Here is a 25,005-nt window from a genome sequence, read left to right as displayed (position 1 = left end):
TACCAACAACCTCTACCAACAGAGCAATAACAGATTTACAAATTATGAACATTCTTCCTCAATAAATTGTTGATAGTCCTATAATACATTCTTAATAAATAATAATGTAATGTTAAAACTAAATTTTGCCATTATTATATCCATATGTTGGAAATATTGATACATGTATAAAACAACTGTGTACGAGGCGAAATGTTTTATTTGGCTCAAAAATCAAAATGGCTGTCTTTGAAGTATATTCACATCCAGTGGTTGTGCGGTACAGAGCAAGTATTTGCACAAAGACTACTATTTTTATGTTTATAGTATTTGGATTGACATTAGTAGTACCTTTTCTTGTAGCATACACCAGTGAAGGTAAGTATTTAGTGGGGGAATCGCGAACAAATAAAGTTAATCCGAGCTGTTAGTGTTACTGTTACATGTTTGTACACTGTACAGTGTAGTAACTATGGGATTCGGGCAAACCCACGGTACTGGCCCCGGCGGTGAAGTTACTTGCATGCTCAAACGGACGTGAAGCGCATCGCGTAGTGTCAGGTGTGGCTGTCAAGTACCACCACCTGGACTGTACATCAATAATAGAAGAGTTTATAAGTGTTAACCAGTCCTAGTCCCTCAACAAATAGTTTGTTACTGATGGAACTAATTTTTGTTTTCTGAATATGAACTGCTAGTACGTTCATGTTGCCATTGAGGGGTTTATGAATAGTTATCTTCCCATTGTGATAATTTTTCACAGAGGTTCAGCTGAAGTGAATGGTTGTCACATCGAGGAGACAGATCTTCATATACCCTGAAGCACAAGTAAAACACTGTTGTGGTTTTCTGCATCTGTATTGATGATAATGTTTGTTTCGATTATCAGCTATTGAGTGTGATGTAAGTGTGTTTGTACTGTCATGGAGGTACTGTTAACATTTTGCATTTCAAAAAATACAAATTCACTCAAAATTCAGCAGCCGGCATGGTGTTTGTGTAGTCTGTTCCTACGTGCAGATTCCATTATTAGTGATGCTGTGATTTGTATTGAGCACTGAAATCAACCACTGGGCAAACACATCACAAGGACGTTGCATTATCTCCTTCACATGAATTTTCACTTTAGATGTCAAATAATAGTCCAAAAGAACCAATAATTATAAAAGTAATTGAAACCATTATATGGTTAGAATTCTGAATCCAGAGTGTTGATCAAATTAAATCTTTTCCACGTGGTAAAACAGCCATGGGGAGAATGCTGCTTGCTCACTGTTTTGAATGGTATTTCTTTATGTATTTTTTGTCAGGTTTTTGGGTTAAGCAGAGTGTTTATCTTGAACAGCCATATGTTTCTTACAAGCATCAACTGTTGATGGTCTTGGAGGGTACCACAGCTACTGAATACTTGGTATGGAGTACATACCATAATTATAATATGTTAGAACAGCAACGACTCAGAATACCAATTGTTAAGGTTTGTGATTTGATATTATGAGGTTATTATGAGAATACCGCAAAATATGCACAAAGGCAGCACAGAGATCATATCAACTGATGCATAGTAGAGGTTAATATACCCTTTACTGCCTGGGTGCATACTTTAGAGTATTCTTGTGATAACCACATTGGTATACCTCTTTTTGGCTCTCATGTGTGAAGCACACACTGGGAGCCTTTGTAGTTAGTCATTTGTGTGTGTATCTGTGCAGATATTTTGTTGCACCAATATCTTGAAAATACTTCTATGTTGATGAAATTTGGCTCAGAGATGAAAAATACACCATGCATATCACCAGCAGGGTAATTACAATAAAAAAAGGAAAATAGTGAACACTAAGGTACATTTGTATCTATTACTATTGTATCTCCAACATCCTCACTGCTGTACTTAACTATGTGCAATACCATCTAATGTTTTGTCAAGCCCAAATTTCTTCTTTCATAAGTATTGCTGTCCATTGAATTAACATACAGGAACCTTTTCTAAGCTGTTTTTGATTCCTGATTGTAGTAATAATTTAATGAAAGATTATAGCCAAAGATGTTGACAAAAATGTTTTCTGCTGTGCATTCAGTGACAGGATTTTATTTCCATTACAGATGTGCAATTTTTTTATTTTATCGTATCTTTTTTTACTAATCATGTAATTTTTGTCTTGTTGTATAACGTTGTCACATATTCTCAGCTTATGAGCAACAACAAACTCCTGCCCAAAATTATAATGCATGGAGAATTGGACACTCTCCAGCAGTCACTTTCCTGTTTAGCTATGAAAAGATCACCAACATGCATAATCTACATTGTAGGCATTGTGGGGTTACTAGAAACACACGATCATTTTGATGGCTAATCTATATTCATGCATTGTTTTGTTCTCTTTGCAGTCTCGTGAAGAAGATACTAATCGAGATGGTAAACCAGATAAATTGTTGATCAATATCGAGACTCCAATGTTGGACACTGAACAGGTCTATTCTCTGCATCTACTTGTGATCTTTGAGTATCAGTTATTTGTAAGTATTAAATATGAAATTCAATATCTATGTTAGGTATATGTAGGCCTGAGTGAGTTGGTATAGAACACTGCACTGAGAACACTGCACCAAGAAGACTGCACTGAGTACACTACACTGAGAACACTCAACTGAATTTCTATCCTATTTTTCTATGCAGAGATTTAGTAGTTTAACCATGGAGAGTATGGCATATATCCATTACAACTCTCCCAGACCTGGTGCTATGTTTACTGTTGATGGGGAATTGCAATTTAAGCAGAATTATCCACTACCACATCGAGGGATAGTTGACACATACAATGTAAGTATATTATGTATTCTTTTGTGCTCTTATTCTTACTACCGTATTACCCCGGGCACGCGCCCCTCCCTGGGCAAGCGCCAACCCCCCTGTTTTCACAAAAGTTACATGTTGGGGACATCCTCAGTTAAATGCCCAGGGTGATTTTTAGCCAAGAACGGGGTCAACAATAAAGTTTTATTTGTCAAAAACAAACGCGTTTGATTTATTTAAATAGTGTGTTACGGTAGTTCTCTTTTGGGAGTGGGTGGTGGACCTGAAAAGGGCCGTTTTGTTTGTGTTTTTATGTAAAAACTCATTGGAACTTAACGACGTAAGATGAACCACGCAGCATGTGGCGCACACATTCTGCTTTCTCTTCATTCACGATGAATCCAATATTGCAATAATTCATACCTTGGTGAGTGGTTTGAAGCACTTAGCTTTGGTTTCAAAACGTAGCACTTCGCTGACTGTGCAACCAAATTTGCTGAGTTCGCAGTTTTTCGCCGATAAAAAATAACATTCCGGAGGGGGTGAAACGAAAGAGCATTGCCAGGAGATGGACGCAGGGCTTTTTGGCAACGACCGCAAACGTATCTGTGTCCAGCCATTGGTTGGCCACGTAGAAGTCAAAATACGCGTTTTATTTTTACGCGTTAAGTTTGGCTCTTCCGTTTCACCCACTCCGGAATGTTCTACTTTCGCAGCCTAATCGCAGGTTTTTCAAAAAACGTCGAAAAAACACAAGGATTAGTAGAAATGTTCCTGTTTTGGGCGGATTATTGATAGAGAATTATGTTTTTATTACAAAAATGCTGAAAAACCGCAAGTTTTTGCCTTAGTTATTTTTTTATTGGTGAAAAACTGCGAACTCAGCAAATTTGGTTGCACAACTTCCCTTTATCATGTACACCCAGCGACACCGGTGCCAGCTGACTGTGAATTGAGACATCACGTCGTAAACTTGCTACTTTCTTTCCATCCTTCATCACAGCTATGGCATTACGGTCATGTGGATTATTTTTCTGTCGTTGAAGAAAAAACATTTTGCCGACCTCAAGCCCATTACGATAACCATAATGAGGCATGCCGACGATGGGAACTTGTTGCATCATAATTTTGTCATGTGGGTGGGTGCGTGAATAAATCATGTTAATGAGGTCGACCAGAGTTTATTTTCAGTCTGTTTTTTATGTATCAGCATTTGGATATGTTTATGTATTCACAATAGTTTGTAAACATTTCACATCAGTAATAAAAGGTTTATTTGTTTCATAACCCTTTCTGCTATTCTTCAGTAATTACGATGCGATGTATTAATACGTGCGTGAACAAAATTATGCTAATGAGGTCATCGCCATCTTGGATTACAAGCGCTAGTTTTTCCCGGCCGTTTCGACTTGCACTGATCACGGTTACTAAAAAAGTAACCGTGCATTAATTACAATACTTACCATACTTTGTAGCCAATTTCAGTGAGTAATACAACTTCATTCGCTGACAGAAAACAAGTTTTATTCTTGAAATTCGACCCTGTGTCTTAGTGTTCCCACAGTTCTTGACCGAGTGCTCACGTTTATTGAAACCTCGCATAAATCAAGAAATAAGTACGTGTACAAAGTGTACGAAAGCATTTCTTTATTTGACCTTATCATACGATCACAAAAACAACTTTTTTAAATCTTTTTTGGGGTGGTCCTTGGGTAAGCGCCCACTCCAATTTTTCCTGATTTTGTATGTTCAGGCCCCTGGGCGCGTGCCCGGGGTAATACGGTAGCTGTAGACTATTTATTTATACAACATTGTCTTCAGACTTGTTTATTCATTTGCAATATTTAAACAGTCATTCATAATTATTTCACAATAAAAAAAAACATGTACAGTGCAAGTTTACTTCTACCTATAGCAAAATATGTAAAAAGGCAGTACAGCGATTGTGCGAGGTGTAGCAAAGATACAAGTGATGCCTTACTGTTTATGTGCATACTTTGTGACATTTTATTAACACCATGAATATTCTAATTTATGTATAATCATTGGAACATTTCAACCTTTTTTGGTGATTAAATCAAATTTATGTTTTTCATAGTCACTGACATCTACTCAAGAATACAATTTTATTGTGACTTGCATGAATGGGTAGACTCCCTATTTTTAACAATAACCTGTTATGACAATGAAAACTATTAAATATTTCACCAACAGTTTTTGTCTTCTAAAAATTTCCCCACCAAAATTAATGCCAAGTATCATACTTTTGTCTTATGTTCACCATTGTCAATGTTGTAAAATGCTCAGCATTCAGAGTGGTGAATAAAAAACAAAACATGGTGGATATCATTTTGCTTTTAGTATTTACATGCATTCAAAAAAAATTAGCTTACATTGAATTTTACTTGCATTTCATACAAATCAAAAATTGATATTTTGTCTGTTTATACAATCACAATCATGTGCAATACTCACTTGGACTGTAAAAATGTCAACTGCTGTAAAATACTTTATTTTAGCTGGAATTAATTTTCGCTGAAAAGACTTTTTGGGTGTTTTGTATAGTATTTATTTTCATCGCTTTTTGGCTAGTTGAATGTAAAATATAGGAAAAAGGTATATTCGCTGAATTTTATTTTCACTGAATCATTCCTTCAGCGAAAATAGCAAAAATTATTTCCAATCGAAAATAAAGTATTCGACAGTATAGTAATTTAATTAATAATGAAAGCTTTTAGAAGATTCATGCTTGTGTGATTGTTGAGATTCAGTGATAAAATTCCATCTCCATCATAATGTGCTATATTGCCTTCATGTATGGTGTAAACAACGGAAGTGTTTGAATGTGACATTAATAATTGGGATGCTTTCAGTGACTATGTTCAATTACCCACCATAGACTCCGGTCAGTCAAAATGACTATTTTGAACTGTAGGCATTAATCAGCGATTCTGCCAAATGACGGAGAGATAGAATCTATGTCAGGGGACGCCCCATGACCCCAAGATTCCGAGGCCAGGGTTCGCCGTGCGGTAATGGTATAACGTTAACGAATTTACCCTTGTGTCCGGTCTCTGCTGTGGGTTTTGACTCTCCTCTTAATGACCCGCGGGCGTCACCAGAGGGAACCAACCCTGTCATGAGACGCACAGTCGAACACGCTCTCTCTCACATATTTAAGGAGACACAGTTCGCTCGCGTCGGATACAGCCGGTACCTTGGGTGGTCCCTCAGAGTCTTCCATTCGTAACGGCTCGGTGAGCCACGTCTTTGGGGTGATACAGAGTTTCATCGATCCTAGTGATACGATGTAAATACCCCCACCCCTGATCCTAAGGCGACCACTTACAGTTGCTTCAACGCTTATGGGATCACGGGATCCAAAGCATCCCCGTTGGCACGTCTCTCCCTGTGCGCAAATGATGTTGATGGGCGTACATTGGTCAGCCGCGGAGGAGGTAACGCTTAAGGCCCCCGAGTGGAGTAAAATCTTATGCAACACTTTCCGCTACTAGGTCGGTGTGGTTTAAGGATCAGATCCCAAAGTGTGGGATGAGACCAAAATACCCACAACCGAATCCCAAAGAACCTTCCTCAGACCCCGGTACCACTAGTTTCCGTTTGGCAAACCGGGTAAAGGAGGACAGCCGCATTCCATGGGCATTCTCACCAGCTCTCCATCACACCCTGAGGGCAGAGTTGCTTGAGCGCATTATTGTGGACGCACAGGACTCTGGGACCTCGGAGGAGAACGCACCAGCCTCCTAGACCAGGTGACACATTTACTGGTGGGCCACCGCACATCGACGTGCAACTTCCTCTAGTGTCACCTGGCTCTCTTGGCCAGGGCCACTACTGTGCAATGAGACGCGGCCTTAGACGTGTGTGTTTTCGCCGGCAAGCTGAGTCATTCGCTAGCCAGTTGGCCCTGCCAAGGGTAAACGGAGGGCACCCCAAGCACAGAAAAAACAACGCTCTAGGGCGTCGTCCGCTAGCGGGAGTCCAGTTCTGGACCTAGGCAGACTGAATCAGTACATGCTCCTCGATCGGTTCCACATGAAGACGCCATTCAGGGTTCTTCTCTCCATCCACTGTTTCGTCTGGTAAGCCCCACTAGACTTAAGCGGGCCTACCTGCACATACGGATGCACCCAGCGAGTTGCCATCTCCTTCGAATCGCCCAGCTAGGCCAAGTATTTGAATTTCGAGTGCCCTCCGTTCGGGTTATGCACAGCGCCCTACGTGTTCACCAGAGTGATGAAACAGGTAGTGCTGCTGCTTCACCAAATGTCAGTACACCTCAATCTCTACCTAGACATAACCCGGAAGGGGTTATTAGCCAAACACGTCAGGCTAACACAGGATTTACTTCACCAGTTGGGCTCTTTAGTAAAAAGTCCCATCTCGATCCAACGCGCAGTTGGTGTTCCTCCTGGGCATGGAGTTTGACACAGAGGTAAGCTTGTTAAGCGCTAAGCAGCCTAGCCGAACTCCTAGTCAGCGTTCCCTCAGTATCCCCCCCAGAACTAATGCAGATCGGGATGATGACCTCGGTTCGAAGGGTGGTTCCCCAGGCCGCACTACGTAGCCGCCCGGTATAACGCTTGTTGTTACAACGACGAGTTCTCCTATGGGAACTAGATAGGCAGGTTTTGATCTCTGACCAAGTGAAGGAAGCCCTACCCTGGTGGTCGTCACTGGCCAACCTTGGACCCACTCGCTGCAGGTACATGTATGACTCTGGTAACAGATGCTTCCCCCCAAGGTTGGGGAGCGCATCTATTGGACGAATAATCCTAAGGTATATGGCCTCTGCATTAGTTTCAGGACTACCATATCAACCAACTCAAACTGAAAGCAGTGCACTACCCGTAGTTTGAGACCACAGAGTTCTGCTCCGTACAGGCAACACAGCAGTGGTCTCCCTCACCAAGGAGGGCATTGTCAGTCCTAGCGAAGCAAATCCCTCTTTGGTGCCTGGAATACAATGTGGAGCTAATCACACACCATCTTCCAGGGGTGAGGAACAGTCTGGCAGACGCCCTTTCAGGGCACCTCCGTCTCCAGAAAACGAAGTGGCTGATATCCCAGTGAGTAGCCTCCAGGCTGTTTCGGCTGTGGGGCCGTCCAAGGTTAGACCGGTTTGCCGCACCCCGGAACGCCAAGCTCCCGTCGTACGTAACACTCCTGCCGACTCCAGGAGCCTGGGTCATGGTCGCTTTGCTAACCCCGTGGACCCACTTAGTTGTGTACGCCTTTCCTCCCTTCCGGCTAGCTCACCGGGCACCGGGGAAAACTTCGACAGGTGAACACCTGCATATTATCATTGGTCACACCCAATTCTGCCGGAAATGCTAGTCGAAACACCAGTAGTGCTTCTGGACTTACCGGACCTGCTGTCCCAACCGGACGGCGCACTACCAACGAGCCCAGCGGGTATCACTCACACACATAGAGGCTCTCAGTAGACCCGCACATATGAAAGCTTTATCTGAGTGGGTTGCCAACGTCCTGGCCAGGGCAAACAGGGATTCCACCAATGCGGCCTACATCTCTAGGTTGCGAGCATACACGAGCGGAAGGGAGATTGATCCATACCATCCCTCTATTGGCCATGTAGCAGGCTCCTTCGTCCACCTGTTTGATGAAGTGGGTTTGTCCTATGCAGCGATCGTTACCTACAGGTCGGCCTTGTCCCCCACCATTGAGAACGTGTGGGAACAAGACTAGCCGATTGTCCTATTATTAGAAGACTATTTACTGCTTTCCAGACGCTGAGACCCCATACAAGGGAACTGCCCAACTGGGACTTGTCGGTTGTGTTGTCCGCTCTAAGCAGACCGCCCTTTGAGCCTCTCTGATCAGCACCACTCAAATTTTTTGATGTGGGAAAATAGTCTTCCTAGTGGCCCTCGCCTCAGGTAGGCGTTGTAGCGCTGGTCTAAGTCCTTGAGGCGGAGAGAAAGGAACCAGAGTGATTAGCCAGCCGTATTGGCGCCACCATATGGCCTTGGTCACGTGGTATGTGACGTAAGGGAAAAGAATCTTGGGGTCATGAGGCTTCCCCTGACCTAGATTCTATTTCTCCATGATTGGCAGAATCGCTGATTAATGCCTACAGTTCAAAATAGTCATTTTGACTGACAGGGAGTCTATGGTGGGTATGAACTATGTGAATAGGTGGGTTCGGAGAACCCTCTGCCTAAATAATGTTGAATGAATGCAAATATGGTTTTTTGAAGAGCGGTATTTAAATTATATTGTTTTTGTGTTGCAATGTACAATAATTTAAAATATCTTTGTATTATTCCTATGCGTCTATCGTTGCTCGTAACAACACTAACTTCATTTATCATGTTGTTTTTATATTAAAGTATCCGGTGATCAATGGAGATAGTATTTATGCTGCTGATTATCAGCTTACTAACATATTCAGAGACTACATGGATAGAAATGGTGAGTAATACAACAATAATCTCTTCTGCCATAGTTCAGCAAGTGGTTTTACACAAGCCATCAGTGTGAGTGTAATTAATTAATACATCATTTACTGAAAGCCCCCACAGACATATCAATGGGGAATCAATGGGTGTCAGCAGGCGATGTATTAATTAAATGAAAGGTCAATGCTGTAATGGCTGTAGTTTATTTATGTAGGTGATTGCTCCTTGAAAGTATATACAATAGTAACATTTAAAGATGCATTATTAGAGCACTTTGATACACCATGGGAGATCTCTGATTCATTGTAAGAGTACCATAATGTACCATGGGAGTACTGCAATGCACCCCCAAATTTTTCAGGGTACATTCATCTATACACATGACCTACGTTATTGCTGGGCTCACCCTTTGAAAAACAATTTCATTTTAAAGATTTATTATGTGGCAAATAAACTTTCAAGATTTCAGTTTCAGTGGAAAACAAAAGTGAAATCCAAAATGCATGCATAGTGGGAATTACTTCTTGTTCACAACACCTCAAGAAAGCGAAGTATATCTTAATTAAATATACAATTGTGGTGGCTACTTTAACAAATCTGTATTGTTATAATTTCAGAGAGTACTACGTTTGTGAGTGCATATCCAGTATGGGTCAGCGGCAAAGGTGCTGGTAAACCATTTATTATTCAAGCTACTATCAGATATCCAGAAGAAACTATTCTGTATCCTTATTGTTTCAACTACATTGAAGTTGTACTCTGAGATATTACTTTTATACTTGTTGATTTTAGATTTGTTACATTTGCACTCCAGTACTCACACTGTACAGTGTTTCTTCGTTGTATCATCATACAAACCTCATAACAGGATTGTACTGCTTCCTTAATCAAGTTTTGCTCAGATACTATCCAGGGTTTTGGCAGCTGATCAAGTTGGCATGGATACAGTACTTGGCTGTTCTTCTTATCTTTATATTTATCTTTGGGAGACTCAAGACATTTGTTTTCCAGAATCACATCCTTCAAGCGGCAATTGAACGACCATTCAAACTACGATCGGAGTAACTTCAATGTGTATGCCAAGTACAACATTTATCTGCATTGTAAATCACAGCAGGACTCTCTGGTAGAGCTGTGAAGATAGGTTAAAGTGCCAATGTTCACCATGCAGCACGTGTTTGAATTTCGGGTAAACAATGTATTTGACATGTGTTGTACATGTTGAATGGGACCCAACGACTGTGGGTGGCATTTTGATTTGTATGTATCGCTGCTGATAAAATAGAAATTGAATGGCAATTTTATTAATATTGATTCTGGAATGTTAGCTAAGCATGCAAATAATGGTACATGTGGTCTACCAACACATAATTTACAAAGGAAGGATATTTTTTTGGAGCATACTGTGGAATACTTTATTTTCACTGGAATTAATTTTCGCTATTTTCACTGATTTTGATGAGTTTAATATGAAATATAGGAAAAAAAGTATATTCGCTGGATTTTATTTTCACGGAATCATCCCTTCAGCGAAAATAGCGAAAATAAATTCCAAGCGAAAATAAAGTATTCTACAGTATACCAATTCTATTAATGTACTGAAAACCGTTTTTTTTGCTACTAGTAATTTTTGCGGTTTGATAATTTGAAGGTATTAGTGAAGACAAAATTTTGCCAAGTTGCTGAACTTTCATACAAAATTTGTTTTCTAGACACTTGTTTCTCTCACCAAACATTACTTATTTGCATGATTAGCATACCAGTCAGAAATTTAAAGAGTCAAGTCATGATGTATGAATGGCTTAATGAGAATTGTAACATTTTATTTTTACCTGTCCATAAAGATATTACTGTACATACTATTTATAACTTCTGTACTAATGATAACTACATTATTAGCACCATTTTACAGTGTAAATTATACTGTTGTCACTTAATGTATTGCAATATTATTAATTGTAATCTACAAAGATTATGTTGCTTTCAGTAAATTTGGGACTTGACTACACAAAATAAAAAGAGACTAAATTAAAGTGCTCAGAATGTTCAAACTACCCTTGTATCACACTCTGAGATAACAATTAATCATTAGTAATTATTACATCAGGGGGTTCCTTTAATTAATAATTTATTTAAAAATGTATCATATTGTTTAATTTCATAAACTTACTTTAATTTAAAACAATTGATAACTAGCAAATTCAAATTGGTCATTGCACATTCAATAATATCCCTCACTCTGACTATGAGATGCTAGAATGACATTTAAATATACATTTTTAAAATTCCCCTTGATTGGCTGAATACCACATTGGTGATAACCATGGTACAAATTGGATAAACCATGTCTAATTGATTGCACACCACTCATGATAACACTTACCCGGTATGTTTATATGCCTTGGTCATCACATATTATTTAAATTTAAAAAAGATAATATTTTTGACAATCATCTCACAAATCATTGTCGCATGTTTTGTAAACAATGAACAAGTAACTTCAAAATACAAAACTTGATTATCAAATTTTCTTTTAATCCAGATATTGTGAAAAAAACTACGGTAATATATTTGGCACTTGTGTCATTTAGTAGTAAATGTATTTTGGACCACTGTATTTTTCTCAAACAATTCAACCACCTTGAAGAAAATGACCACATTCAAATGATATCAGTAAATGTGTTCACCTGTCTTCCGTTTTTATGACTACTTGCTTTGCTTCACTTGCTTCTTTCCCCCTTATGCACTGGCCTTTCTGCGTTTTGAAACATTGGCATGTTTAACCTTTTCACTACCAGACTTTCTTGCCCAAATTTTCACTGCACTTTTTAGCTCCGCTGTCGACTTTGTCGAGCGAAGCTTATCATACGAGTGATTGTCCGTCGTCGTCCGTGTCAATGTTTTACTTTTTCTTGAAAACTACAAGCCTGAATGTTTTGATACTTGGTGTATATGTACCTTGGGTAGACCTCTCTCAGATTTGTTCATCTCATGATCATATCTTCAATTCTCTAATTTTGGTGAATATTTTCGACTTCTTGTTAAAAACCGCAAGTGCAACTGCTTTGATATTACATATATAGGTACTACATGTGGATCTCTCTCAGATTTGTTCATTTTGTAATGATATCTTTAATTCTCTATTTTAATTTTGGTGAATATTTTTGTAATTTTTGGTAAAAAGTGATATTTTCAACTTCTTGTTAAAAACGGCAAGTCCAATTGCTTTGATATTACATATATAGGTACTACATGTGGACCTCTCTCAGATTTGTTCATTTTGTAATGATATCATTAATTCTCTAATATTGGTGAATATTATTGTCACTTTTGGTAAAAAGTGATATTTTCGACTTCTTGTTGAAAACGACAAGTCCAATTGCTTTGATATTATTACTTATATAGGTACTATATGTGGACCTATCTCAGATTTGTTCATTTAGTAATGATATCTTTAATTATCTAATTTTGGTGAATATTTTTGTCATTTTTGGTAAAAAGTGATATTTTCTTCTTGTTAAAAACCACAATCATTTATGGTGAAAAATTATATTTTTGAATTCTTGTTGAAAACCGCACGTCCCATTGCATTGATACTATGCATATTGTTCATTTTCTAATGATATCTTCTGTTCTTTAATTGAAATGTACATTGCTAACAGCGGAGCTATCTCAGCCGAGAGGCTGCTTGTTTCTCATATTCTTCAATATTTCTGGAAATGAACTCTAATTTTGGAGTCAACAGACAAAATTTGAGTCAATGTTTAGTTTTACTCCAAAAATATAATTTTATCCTAATCTTCTGAACAAATATAAACAGAAGTACTTTGGGATGAAAAGTGGGAGCTGGTGGTTTATTTTACAGTCATGTCACCACTGAATAAACACACGCTAGAGCCTAAAAAAATGTTTCTGGTCAGCATGTACACCACCACTACCCTGGTAATCTTTTTCCCCCCAATTATTTTGCAACTGCACAGCTCTCTATTGACAGTGATGAAACCTGCAAAATGTGTATGGTGTAGAAATATTTTAGCAAAAAAAAAATGTCTTCCTGCTCTATTTTTGAAAAGTTTACCATTTTTATGAGAGGCCTAATATTTCAACCACTCAGGCACCTACATTTTGGCCAAGATTACAGAATTAGTTTTGTATCAATGACTTACGGGCATCTACTTCTATAGATACCAGTACACTTTTAAGTCTTATTGTGATCTCCACGGGTCACACATCCTGGTACTTTGATGTGAAATGTTGTTTGATCAGTTTCATGCAATATTGCACCTTTTTTTTGAGAGGATTAATTTTAAAGCAAATCAAATTAATAATATATGTAAAAATGTAAATGTTGCTACCGGTAATTACCAATGAAGATTTGTAAAATATTTGATACATTTTCTAGAATGCATTTTAAAATAAGTAAATAAATCCATTTAGACTTTTCATATCTTGTATGTCTTTATTTGTTATCTGTGAACATGTGAATAGTCCAAAGTCTGTACTAGCCAGTTTGTTAGTGTCACACAACACTTGGAATACTGGAAACAAGTGGTTTATGTTCTCTAATCATCAAGTGACTAATACTGGTATGTGTCATGACTGTTGTGAATTGGGGTAAGTTTCAAATTGTTTTTGTGAATACACATAGCTTAATTTAGAGTTAGTATTTTGATCATATATACCTTGCCATAACTAGGTTATTGCATATTACCATGACAATTTTAAAACACCAATTCAAGACAGCCATGATACTAGGAAAATGTTGGTCTAAATTTGGTACATTCTGTAGAGAAAATATTTATTTGTAATGTTTTGATTGGTATTAAGAATATGTGATCATGTGACATCAGTCCGAGTATAAAAATATCACAATATGTAATGAAAACCAAGATTAGTTTCAGTAAAATAAAGCTATCTAGTTCTCTACAATGCTATGTGTGCCTGAATTTCCACTGCTGATGATTTTATCTGTTATCCTTAATAACTATGGTCTGTTGGGGATAACCATCCAGGTCAACAAAAAGATAGCGGTAATCATACACGCCTGAGGAACTCTAGAAAGAAACAAACAAAAAAACACAAAGAAATGACTTAAAAAATCAGGACAATTTTGCCAGTCTTGGTCATGTGACCTATTGTTGAACGATACCATTTTGTTATAAGAAATAAAATGCTTGTAGGAATTATGAAAAACTGGTTTTGAATGGACAGAAATACAACTAAAAATCATAGCCTTGCGTTTGTTGTACTTTGATGTGGGATGAAAAAACTGGCAAAGTCAGAAATTTGAGTTATTTATTGATACCGGTAGTAAATTTATTCCTACTGAAAATGATGTTTAAAAATGAACATGTATTCCCGTATGTTACTTGTATGTGCCAAATATGAACGAAAATGGTCCATAAGCCTGGGAAATATACGGTAGTATGGTTAAAAAGTAAGAAGGCCACCAGTCAGCCATTTTTGATCTGATTATGAAACAAATCGTCACATACATGTATAATGTATGTACCAAATTTTAACAAAAACTGACGAAGCATGCATAAAATACCACATTTTCAAAAAAACAAAATGACTGCAAATCGGCCATCTTTAATCCGATTTTGAAACGAATCGTCATTGACATGTATAATGTCTGACCCAGACATGTATAATGTATGTACGAAATTTGAACAAAAACTGACAAAGCATGCATAAGATATCATATTTTCAAAAATAAAATTGGCTGTCAGTCAGCCATCTTGAATTAAATCAGTAAACCACTGCATGTGCACATGTCCCAGGATAAAGTACACAATAACACATGCAAAGAATGAACAGATTTGGTCCACAGGGTTCTGAAATATGATGAACAGACGGAAGGAGACCGAATTATAAGTCCCTGTTTCGAACTTCATTTGAACAGGGGACTAATAAAGGTCTTAGGTCAATACAACTTTAATACAAAAATGGTAGTGTAGATTCTAATGAAATGCAATAAAATAAATAACCAATCACCTTCTTCATTTCCAAGTTCACAGTTCCTTTTCTAAATCTTCCCTGAATGTAGAATTTCATTCTGAGGTAACCTACTCCTTCTTTTTCATATTCCAAATGACTGAAAGAAAAATGGGTAATTTTAACAGAATGGCAATTTTTTTTTTATTGGTGTAGCTACCTATTTTATTGGTAAGCCCAATGATAAGTTCTCTAAAATGGGTATAGAGGGTGTGCATGCACCCTCAGGACTTCAAGCTTACCCATGCACTGGTAGTCAAATTTTGATGGTTTTAGGTATATACTCACTTTTGAATCTTGAATCTGATATTATGGGCAAATCCAGAGTTTCAATTTCTGATGTGTTAAATTAATGGTCTTATTTTTGGCAATTTTACGGTATTTACAGTCAAAGCTGTGCATAGTGACCACCCAAGGGACTTCATTAAAATGGTCTTCATAGACAGGTGGTCTGTATTGGGAAGTTGGAATATTATGTTGCACATCACCAACTTATACATTTGGTATAATAATTTTTGTCCATAAAATAATGAGATGGCAAAAAAAAACATTTACTGTATGAACAAATCCACAAGTACCCTCTATTCATTCACCAATTTGGTTGACAGACAGTCCAGTACCTCAGCGAACTATTTTTAAAACCCCAAAAATCAGATTGATGACCAATAAATCTGAATGGTTTATGTGAGGTTCAGATTTATTTTATTATTTTCTAATTTTATGTTATTTGTTTTTACTACGGTACCATACATACATTTTATTCTGAGTTATTTCAACTATCCCACATGCCTTTTTTGATTATTAAAGTTTATAAACTACCCGGTACTAGTATATAAATAATAAATTAAATTAAAACTAAATTAAATACATGAAAAACAATAATACCAATAATACAATTTTAGAAATGGCTCAAACTAGGATCTTAGTTCAATCAAATTGAAAGGTGTGTCTTCTTAATACCTTACATGTTTTCTCCAACCTCTCCTAGTTGTCTCACCATATGCTTTGATAGGTACACCTACCGAATCAATGACCTACAAAAAACATAGCCAATCAATTAATGCATTGCCTTCCCAGGGGTCATCAAGTGAAGAGCCCAATTACAGATCCAAGAGTACCAATTGTATATTTAGGTTTTGCGAAGCAGAAACCGCAGGAGAAAAACAGCCCAGCCTATACAAAAATGTACATGTGTTAATTAGTACATGCATTTTGAGTGTTGCATTAAGGTAGAGATGCAGTTTATTTTGCAAATTTTGACAAATTTCACTTTGTTTTATTTTTCATGGCATTGTATGAACATCTGTATTCTGTGAAAATTTGAAATTAAAATCATTAGTGGAACTCTGTTGAATCCAATGGTGATGTAAATCAGCATATATTTTTACTTAACTATAAAATATGCAAATTAGCAATTATCTCAGCTTCTTTTTAGTGCACATCTCAGAAAAAAATAGCTCCTAGACGCTTTGACCTTTTCTTTTGAAATTTTCACAACTGATTGACAATGTGTTTATCTTCAAAACGTCATTGGGGCATTGTTTTTGGTTGAACAGTGTTACAAAAATCGTACAGACAACTAGCCTGGGTGTTAATTTATGCATAAACTTGAATCAGTGAAATTTGAGCTGCTGCCCTGCAAAATTGACAACTGGTAGACAGTTTTCAAGACAGCACTTTCTTCATAGTAAACAGATGTACCTGTAAACCAATTTTAACAGGAAACAGAGGCTAATTTTTTTTAAATTACTTTTGACCAAAAAAACACATTTTTGTGCATAATTCAAACCACAGTTTCCATAAAACAAAATACTTACAAAATTTCAAAATTCATACAATAAGCTTTCCGAAAATATATAGTTTTGTTGACAAGGGAGGTCATCTTGGTTTCCTAATTAACTAATTAATATACCTGTCAGGTAAACTGTATCTTTACCTTAACACATTACCAACAGCATAAATATGTTACTCAACTATAGTGTTTCTTGATGCTGACCAAACATGGGTTTTTATTTCAAATCATGGATTCATGCTTGTCTGCTTTGGAGTCTATAAAATAATAACCTCTATAAATTCATTTCAATTTCAGTGAATTTCCAGCAAGACAACCAACCCTCTGTGTAACCCTCTGCAAATGGGAAAGCAAATACTCAGTTGCAGGAAAGCATTTTTAATTAGTGATGAATGCTAATTTGAATACTCACCCTTTGGTCTGATTTGCATAATTTCAAAGCATTCGTATAGATAGTATTTGGACTGTTGGATGAGAACAACTCTTTACCAATGGTATAAAACATTAAACCTGAAATTGTTAAAATACAGTGTTCGGTGTGGTCCCATGCAACAACACACAAGACATAATTTGTTAATGACACCAAAGTTTGACTACTGTGATTCTTTACGCGATTACAGTCATCATAAAGCATGTGTTCTAATTTCATGTAAAACAAACAATGTATTCTATGCATGTTATATATGTTGCATCAGTGTATTATACAAAAGCAAGATGCGCCATAACATCCATTGTCATTTAATCTAACAGTTAGAACATACTATGTTCCAAATCTTATCTAACAATTTATTGAACATAAATGTTCATTTCAATTTTGGAGAACTAGCTGCTAGTGTACATTTTTAAACTACATGCAAAAAATTGAACAAATGTAAAATATTGCTTGGGGGTGACGTGTCATTTTTACCCCCTTGGAATATGCCAGAGGAGACTTTAATGTTATTGGTTTAGTCAGCAACAACAATTTTAAGAAACAAATATTGTACAGCATTTGTAATTGTCAGAGGTACTTAATGGAACACTGATTTGAGTAAATGGAATGTAAATTGTTTCTTTATAACAATGCCAATCAATGTTTGTATGCTCTCTAGTACCTTTCACTAATATTTCACTAAAACCTTCAAGCTGGGACTTGTATATGCTGATTTTTCTAATCATGTGGCAGAAAATGACCACATTCAGATGCTATCAATCCACCTTGATGTTGTTGTTTTTATTGGCAAGAAATGAAACTAGTAACATCTTTGAGTGTCTTTGATTTATATTCATGTTTGACATATGTTTTGGTTTGAAATTATTAATTATGTTACCACCTAACTACTGATTATATATATTAGTTTTCTTCTAAATAATTCAATCACCTCAATAAAAAATATTTATTTGTTCATGATCCATTTATGAAAGGATTACAGTATACTATATAACAGCTTTCATTAATATAATGAGAAATCACCAATAATTAATAATTAACATATTTGATCACAAATTCCGATCACAATCTCTGTAGCTAATGGGAAATCATTGAAAAATACTTAAAAATGTCCAAAAAGTTGTGCCTAAATTTTGGTGTAAGTGATAACAGTGTTAAAATTGTAACAGACTGTAAATAGCTTTATACAGTAGCTTACCTGTGATGCCAACACCAACCAATATTATTCCAACATATGACACATTCTTACTTGTCTCAACAACTGTTAAAGCAAATAGAAAAATCAAAGAAATCTTAGAAAGAACTCCCGTGTGCTGAGAGTATTGAAGACACATTAAAAATTAATTAAAAATTACTTGTACTTGAGATATTGATGGAATAGCTGAAAACTAATTATGTAAACCAGGTAACTGATATGAACAGATTTGAGTGTAAAACTAATAAGGCCTGCGTAATGTATGTACCAAGTTTCATTGAAATTTGATTAGAACAAAAAAACTATGAATTATTATTAGAGAATTAATATGAACAAATTTCAACCCAAAATTAATCGGGCCTGTTTATTGTTCTAGAGCATTTATGTACCAAATTTTATTCAAATGTGATGATCAGTAATTGAGATATCAGTGTTAATTAATTATTTTAATTAGGTGATTAATAAGCATAAATATTTACCCAAAACTAATTGCGTCTCTGCATAGTCCTAGGTTCATTGAAATGTGATGATGAATATTCTATAAAAGTTTCATTAAAATCCAATTAGTGGTTCTTTATATATCAGTGGAACATTCATGGAAAAAATTAACTAATTACGTTAATTATGTAATTAATATCCACAATTATTTACCCTAAAACTAATCAGGTCTCTGCACAGTTCTAGAGGATGTATGTAGCAAGTCTCACTGAAATATGATGATCAGTACTTGAGTTATCAGGCGAAAAGCTGAAAATTAACTAATTATGCTAATAAGGTGATTAATATGCACAAATATTTACCCCAAAACTAATCAGGTCTCTGCACAGTCCTTAAGTAACTATGTACCAAGTTTCATTGAAATGTGATGATTACTACTTGAAATATCAAAAGCTGAAAATTAATTAATTATGCAAATTAGGTAAGTAATATGTACTGATATTACCCTAAAAACTATCAGGTCCGTGCAGTGTCCTATGATATCTATGTCCCAAGTTTTATTGAAATGTGATGATTAGTACTTGAGATATCAGTGGAAAAGCCAAAAATTGATTAATCATTATGCAAATTAGGTAATTAATATTGCACAGATCAATGCACCAAGTTTCATAAAAAATCAATGTACGGTTCTTGAGATATCAGTGGAACAGACACACACACAGACACACACTAACTGCAAAGACTCCGTCTTTGTGCTTCGCACACAGGAGTCAACAATTCAAGATCATAACTGTTTTGAATTTCCTTTACAAATAAAATTAGACAATGAGGATAATCATTTGAAATAGTTCCAATATATGCACAAAATCAATGCAAATTTTAGGGCCATTTGTGAAAAAAATGCAAGCAGTACCACATGAAGTAAACCTCATTGACATGGTTCTATTATTCATTGCACTTATAATATTGTGATTTTTGATGTGCACTGAGGTCAGGAACATTTTCTTTGTTACTGTCATTGCCATATTGTTCCAAACACCAAAATAGCAGCATTGCTAGCTATAAGTTGCTGACTGGTTTGCAATATGCACACCTGGAGATTGTTACATTATCAAACCAAACTCAACAGGAGATGTCAAACTAATATTGGGGGACTCAAACACGTTTTTGGGATCTTGGTTCGAAATAGAATATCATAAAAAGTTGGGTCAGATAACTTCTGAAGAGAGAGAGACTGAGGTAAAAAAAATAAAGACTGTATATGGCTGTCAGTGACTTCTAAAAGGCACAAACTAAAATATTGTGGCCTCCAATTTCCTTTGTTTTATATACTTTTTTGTCTATAAAATATTAATTTAAATTTAAATTTTTTTACAAATTCCATAACTTAATTATAGAAAGATGTTTTTCAAGATTACTATATGCATTAATATGTATGATTTACTGTTGCATCATTTTTGCACCAGGAATTAAGCATAATTAGTTCACATCACAACAAATTTTTGTGTCATGTTGATATGTCATGTTGGCATAGAAGGCTCACTACAGATATGTCATGTTGGCACAGAAGGCTCACTACAGATATGTCATGTTGGCATAGAAGGCTCACTACAGATATGTCATGTTGGCACAGAAGGCTCACTACAGATATGGCATGTTGGCATAGAAGGCTCACTACAGATATGTCATGTTGGCATAGAAGGCTCACTACAGATATGTCATGTTGGCATAGAAGGCTCACTACAGATATGTCATGTTGGCATAGAAGGCTCACTACAGATATGTCATGTTGGCATAGAAGGCTCACTACAGATATGTCATGTTGGCATAGAAGGCTCACTACAGATACGTCATGTTGGCATAGAAGGCTCACTACAGATATGTCATGTTGGCATAGAAGGCTCACTACAGATATGTCATGTTGGCATAGAAGGCTCACTACAGATATGTCATGTTGGCATAGAAGGCTCACTACAGATATGTCATGTTGGCATAGAAGGCTCACTACAGATATGTCATGTTGGCACAGAAGACTCACTACAGATATGTCATGTTGGCTTAGAAGGCTCACTACAGATATGTCATGTTGGCATAGAAGGCTCACTACAGATATGTCATGTTGGCATAGAAGGCTCACTACAGATATGTCATGTTGGCATAGAAGGCTCACTACAGATATGTCATGTTGGCATAGAAGGCTCACTACAGATATGTCATGTTGGCATAGAAGGCTCACTACAGATATGTCATGTTGGCATAGAAGGCTCACTACAGATATGTCATGTTGGCATAGAAGGCTCACTACAGATATGTCATGTTGGCATAGAAGGCTCACTACAGATCTTGATCAAAATTGTTTAAAAAAAAAAAAATTTTGAGAATGAATGATGACAAATGTTGACTTAATTTCAACGGGTTATACTCAATGAAACTATTACTTCCAAAAACAATAGATGAATTTGAACAAAAAAACAGGATAAACAATACTTTAGTGGTGTCCGAATATTGTGTAGAATTCGTGAAACGCAAAAGTATTTTGCAGTATTTCAATGCTTAATAATGAGCTAGATACATTTTTAGAATGATTAATTTTGATGAAGTAAAAGTATCTCAATGCAATATTACCCTATTCCAAGTTTGGCTTTTTATCTATTGAGCTATAAAAAACAAAATTTAATTAAATTCCAAACCAAATCAATTTTTGTGGCACCTTTCACACTTTACACAAGATGTCAAATTACCTCTATGTCCAATAGTCACCTGTGCCTCTTGGGACTGCTTGGACTCTGCCACTTCATTTCTTTTTCTGGACCTTTCTGATTTGAACCCTCTACATGGTACCTGCTGTGATGTCCAGTTACAGTTCCTTAAATGCCAGGCCTCATCAAAGGTACAACTGTTTTGAAAATAAGTTCCCAATCTTCGAGAAAGATTAATGGTACCGAGGGATCTGTTTAAGATGTTGATGGTTGAAGGAAGAGTGTGTTGAACTCTAAAGACAATCATGATGTATGTCTTTCTTAATTCTGCTACATTCTCTAGTTATTATTTCATAATTGTTTCTCTGTAAAAAAAGAAAGATGGTATAAAACCTGGTGCAATACCTGATGCATAATTTGTTTTTTACACCCAGCCCCCACTCCACACCTCCAACTAGTGGCAGTGTATGATGGCCATAAACAAATCATCTTATTACACGTCATGAAAAGTTATCAGCACTGGTGTTGTGTGTGTAATTGAAATTTAGCAGGAACAACAAAACTAATCAACCTTCATAGCATAGGGGCTGGTACAATCACAGTAATATAGACATTTACTTAATTTTTATAAATATTCATAAATTTCACTAGCAGTAATGTCTGCAACCAGCCAATCAACAAGCGCAGTTAACTTTCTAAACTATAGAAACTTCTTGTTTTAGTTTGAATTGTAAAATTTATCAATATTTATAAAAAGAGAATATAGGGTAGCTGTATTGATAGTAATACGATAACAATACATGTGGGTAAAAAACTTTAATACTTCATAAAAACATTTGGGTGTAAATCTCTTAATATCGGAACATTTATAAACTAAACTACTTTGAACTAGTTCAATAAAACACAATATTTTATTATTAAAGTTTGTGGTCGTCATAAAGCACACATTCATATTTTGTGGAAACAAACAACGTATCTTACACCCATTATATAAGTTATATGGGACCCACATGAAACGCGGTGTAGACAAATGACCACTGCCTTTTAATTACATTTGTTGATGTGCTTCATGAAACTTGATTCAAATATTTATAAATAATATAGTTTTAGTTTTTATAATTGTAATCATTTATACTTGCACTGAATGATATCACAATTTAAGAGTGATCAAATTGAACTGTTTATTTTCTCATATAATACATGTATATTATCAGCCATGTTCACTCTGGATAAGTGAAACAAGTTGGTCAGATGATATCCTCTCCACAAACCCAAGGTCTACATGCAATTACAGCTTATTTTTATAAATTAATTTAAACAAAATCATATAATTGATTGAATATTTCTAATCTGGAAAAATTGTGTACATCTGATATCACTGTAGTGTAGATCATCACACTTATTGGAACAAGATGGTACAAATTGAAGAGACAATTTTATTATAGCCAATTATTGCTGTTTCTTTTGATTCAAATTTTATGAATATTCAGTAATGTTACCAGTAATAGAGGACATTGTATTGGAATTACAATCATTTTCAAGACAGTGTTAATGAATTTCATTGAAATTTATAAAATGTTTATAAAACCTCAAAGACAAATCATAGATGTTACATTAAAAAAGAAGCCTTATGGTAATGTAGTCTGGTCCCCTGCCCCAATTTCAACGCTGAGGGCGGTTAAGAAAATAGGTTCTTAACCGCCCTCAGCGTTGAAATTGGGGCAGGGGACCAGACTAATGGTAATGCCCAATACCGGTACCCATGAGTCTCTGTTTTTCTTTCAATAAATCATGGTAGATTAATACTAGATGCCATCAGATTAACTCAAAATATTTCAAAATAATCATTTGCAGAAATGTATATTTTGAATAGTGCATGTACTATTAACTATGAATGTATAATGTAATAGTAATGGCTTTGGAAAATGGCCAAAAATTCTTATCCTGAACACAGTAACATTAGTTATTAGATGAGCAATTAAAAATTGCTTCAAAATAGTATGAATTGAGAGAATGATAAATTAACACTCGACTGTGCTTTGATTTGGGTGATTGAATAGGCCTGTGGAATGATATCACTTACCTTAGAAACTATTACAATGATAACACACTGATCACTGTTGTGTAATTCTAAGTATTCACCTGCTAAGGAACTGTGATTGGTCAAACATTCAATCATCATTTTATATAAATTAGTTTATAGTTTATAAAACGATTGCATAAGCATCTAAGCCGTTTCACAATTTTATTTAGCAGGGTTTATGAATTTCCACAAACAATGTCAAGTATCACACCCAACCAATATAATGTGAAAATTGCAATGATAAGCGGTTTTAAATTTCTGCAATATGCAAAACAGCTTATTAATATGCACGAAAACACTACATATCACTGTAAAGCCAACAGTGAGAAAGACAAGTAAATAGTCACAAGTGCTGGCATTTCATATTTTTTAAAAAGTCAGAGAGACAGCAAGTATCTTACGTTTTAGAGGGGGAATATTAGCAGAATACTCACATCGAGTTCGTCAATGAACAGATCAGGAGCACCAGCTGAGTAACTAACCCTTGACCTTGTGTCGTCCGCACACAGACCGGAAGTGACGCACTCGTACACAGATGTCGCCCTCCAAAGACACGTATGCACCGAAGACCTGCCATAAATTTTGACATTATTGTTATCTGAAATACACATTATGATTGGCAATCTCTACTTAAGATCACGGTGTACTATATAGATACGGCAGGAATCATTGCATGAACCGGACATTGTCGGAACTTAGACGGGAAACATACGCCGGTCGTCGTCATCAGTCAACGGTTTTCCCCACCAACTCCGACAAGTGAGTGACAGCTAGTATTACGATTGATCGGTCGATCGATCGTTTGCACCACGAGTTAAAACGCCCTGTTTGTTCTAAATATGTGTTCAGTGGTGGTTCCTTCAGTTTTATTTATCGATATTCCAGATATTCTGTGTTTGTTCTGTTAGTTACTGTTGAGTTGTTTTGGAGTACTTCCGGTTTTGGAAGTTGCCTTAAAGAGGACTATTTTTACCTCCTTCCTACGACTCGTATTGAGCGTGGCGTTATTTTTATTAAACCATCTGCTGTTTTAGTAAAATGGCCGTGGGTATTGTGATAATCACTATGCCAATAATAATAATAATGATAAACTTATTTCATTCTTAGAAAAAGCATTTCTATCAGTTTTTAACAACAAAGATGAACTACAGACAA

At 36.1% G+C, this 25,005-nt stretch overlaps 3 protein-coding genes across 4 annotated transcripts in view; 2 read left to right on the top strand and 1 right to left on the bottom strand.

The window, feature by feature from the left end:
- Positions 1–214: 214 nt before the first annotated feature.
- LOC100369431 (transmembrane protein 231-like) lies at positions 215–13,659 on the top strand. Its single transcript, XM_006823577.3, has 7 exons — positions 215–357; positions 1,290–1,456; positions 2,368–2,496; positions 2,657–2,800; positions 9,148–9,229; positions 9,834–9,939; positions 10,119–13,659. The coding sequence occupies exons 1-7, from the start codon at positions 219–221 to the stop codon at positions 10,279–10,281; spliced, it is 930 nt and encodes a 309-aa protein (XP_006823640.1). The 5' UTR covers positions 215–218; the 3' UTR covers positions 10,282–13,659.
- Positions 13,649–24,389, bottom strand: LOC102806068 (mitochondrial import inner membrane translocase subunit Tim21-like). Of its 2 annotated transcripts, none has more exons than XM_006823578.2 (7): positions 24,285–24,389; positions 21,810–22,132; positions 18,634–18,696; positions 17,418–17,515; positions 16,174–16,247; positions 15,214–15,313; positions 13,649–14,270 (listed from the first exon to the last, which is right to left on the bottom strand). In XM_006823578.2, the coding sequence occupies exons 2-7, from the start codon at positions 22,072–22,074 to the stop codon at positions 14,181–14,183; spliced, it is 690 nt and encodes a 229-aa protein (XP_006823641.1). In that variant the 5' UTR covers positions 22,075–22,132; positions 24,285–24,389; the 3' UTR covers positions 13,649–14,180. The 2 variants fall into 2 exon arrangements, with proteins under 2 accessions (XP_006823641.1, XP_077870163.1); XM_078014037.2 differs by having other exon boundaries at positions 24,252–24,352.
- Positions 24,369–25,005, top strand: part of LOC144363083 (solute carrier family 66 member 2-like) — a 73,481-nt gene continuing 72,844 nt past the window's right edge. The window contains exon 1 of the mRNA XM_085500042.1: positions 24,369–24,609. Within this exon, the coding sequence (XP_085356168.1) occupies positions 24,524–24,609 (86 nt within the window). The 5' untranslated portion in view covers positions 24,369–24,523. The remainder of the gene's footprint in view (positions 24,610–25,005) is intronic.

This window comes from Saccoglossus kowalevskii, chromosome 6, assembly GCF_978046115.1.
Source record: "Saccoglossus kowalevskii chromosome 6, keSacKowa6.1, whole genome shotgun sequence".
Taxonomy (NCBI): Eukaryota; Metazoa; Hemichordata; class Enteropneusta; family Harrimaniidae; genus Saccoglossus; species Saccoglossus kowalevskii.
The sequence above is the reverse complement of the archived record's forward strand: the minus strand, read 5'-3'. Positions and strand labels throughout refer to the sequence as shown.

Coding starts and splice junctions, on each gene's coding strand:
- LOC100369431 (XM_006823577.3), top strand. CDS start 219: ATGGCTGTCTTTGAAGTATATTCACATCCAGTGGTTGTGCGGTACAGA. Junction 9,230..9,833: donor AGACTACATGGATAGAAATG/GTGAGTAATACA, acceptor TTATAATTTCAG/AGAGTACTACGTTTGTGAGT. Junction 9,940..10,118: donor TATCCAGAAGAAACTATTCT/GTATCCTTATTG, acceptor AGTTTTGCTCAG/ATACTATCCAGGGTTTTGGC.
- LOC102806068 (XM_006823578.2), bottom strand. CDS start 22,074: ATGATTGTCTTTAGAGTTCAACACACTCTTCCTTCAACCATCAACATC. Junction 18,697..21,809: donor GGTGACTATTGGACATAGAG/GTAATTTGACAT, acceptor TTGCTTTAACAG/TTGTTGAGACAAGTAAGAAT. Junction 17,516..18,633: donor GGTTGGTGTTGGCATCACAG/GTAAGCTACTGT, acceptor TAACAATTTCAG/GTTTAATGTTTTATACCATT.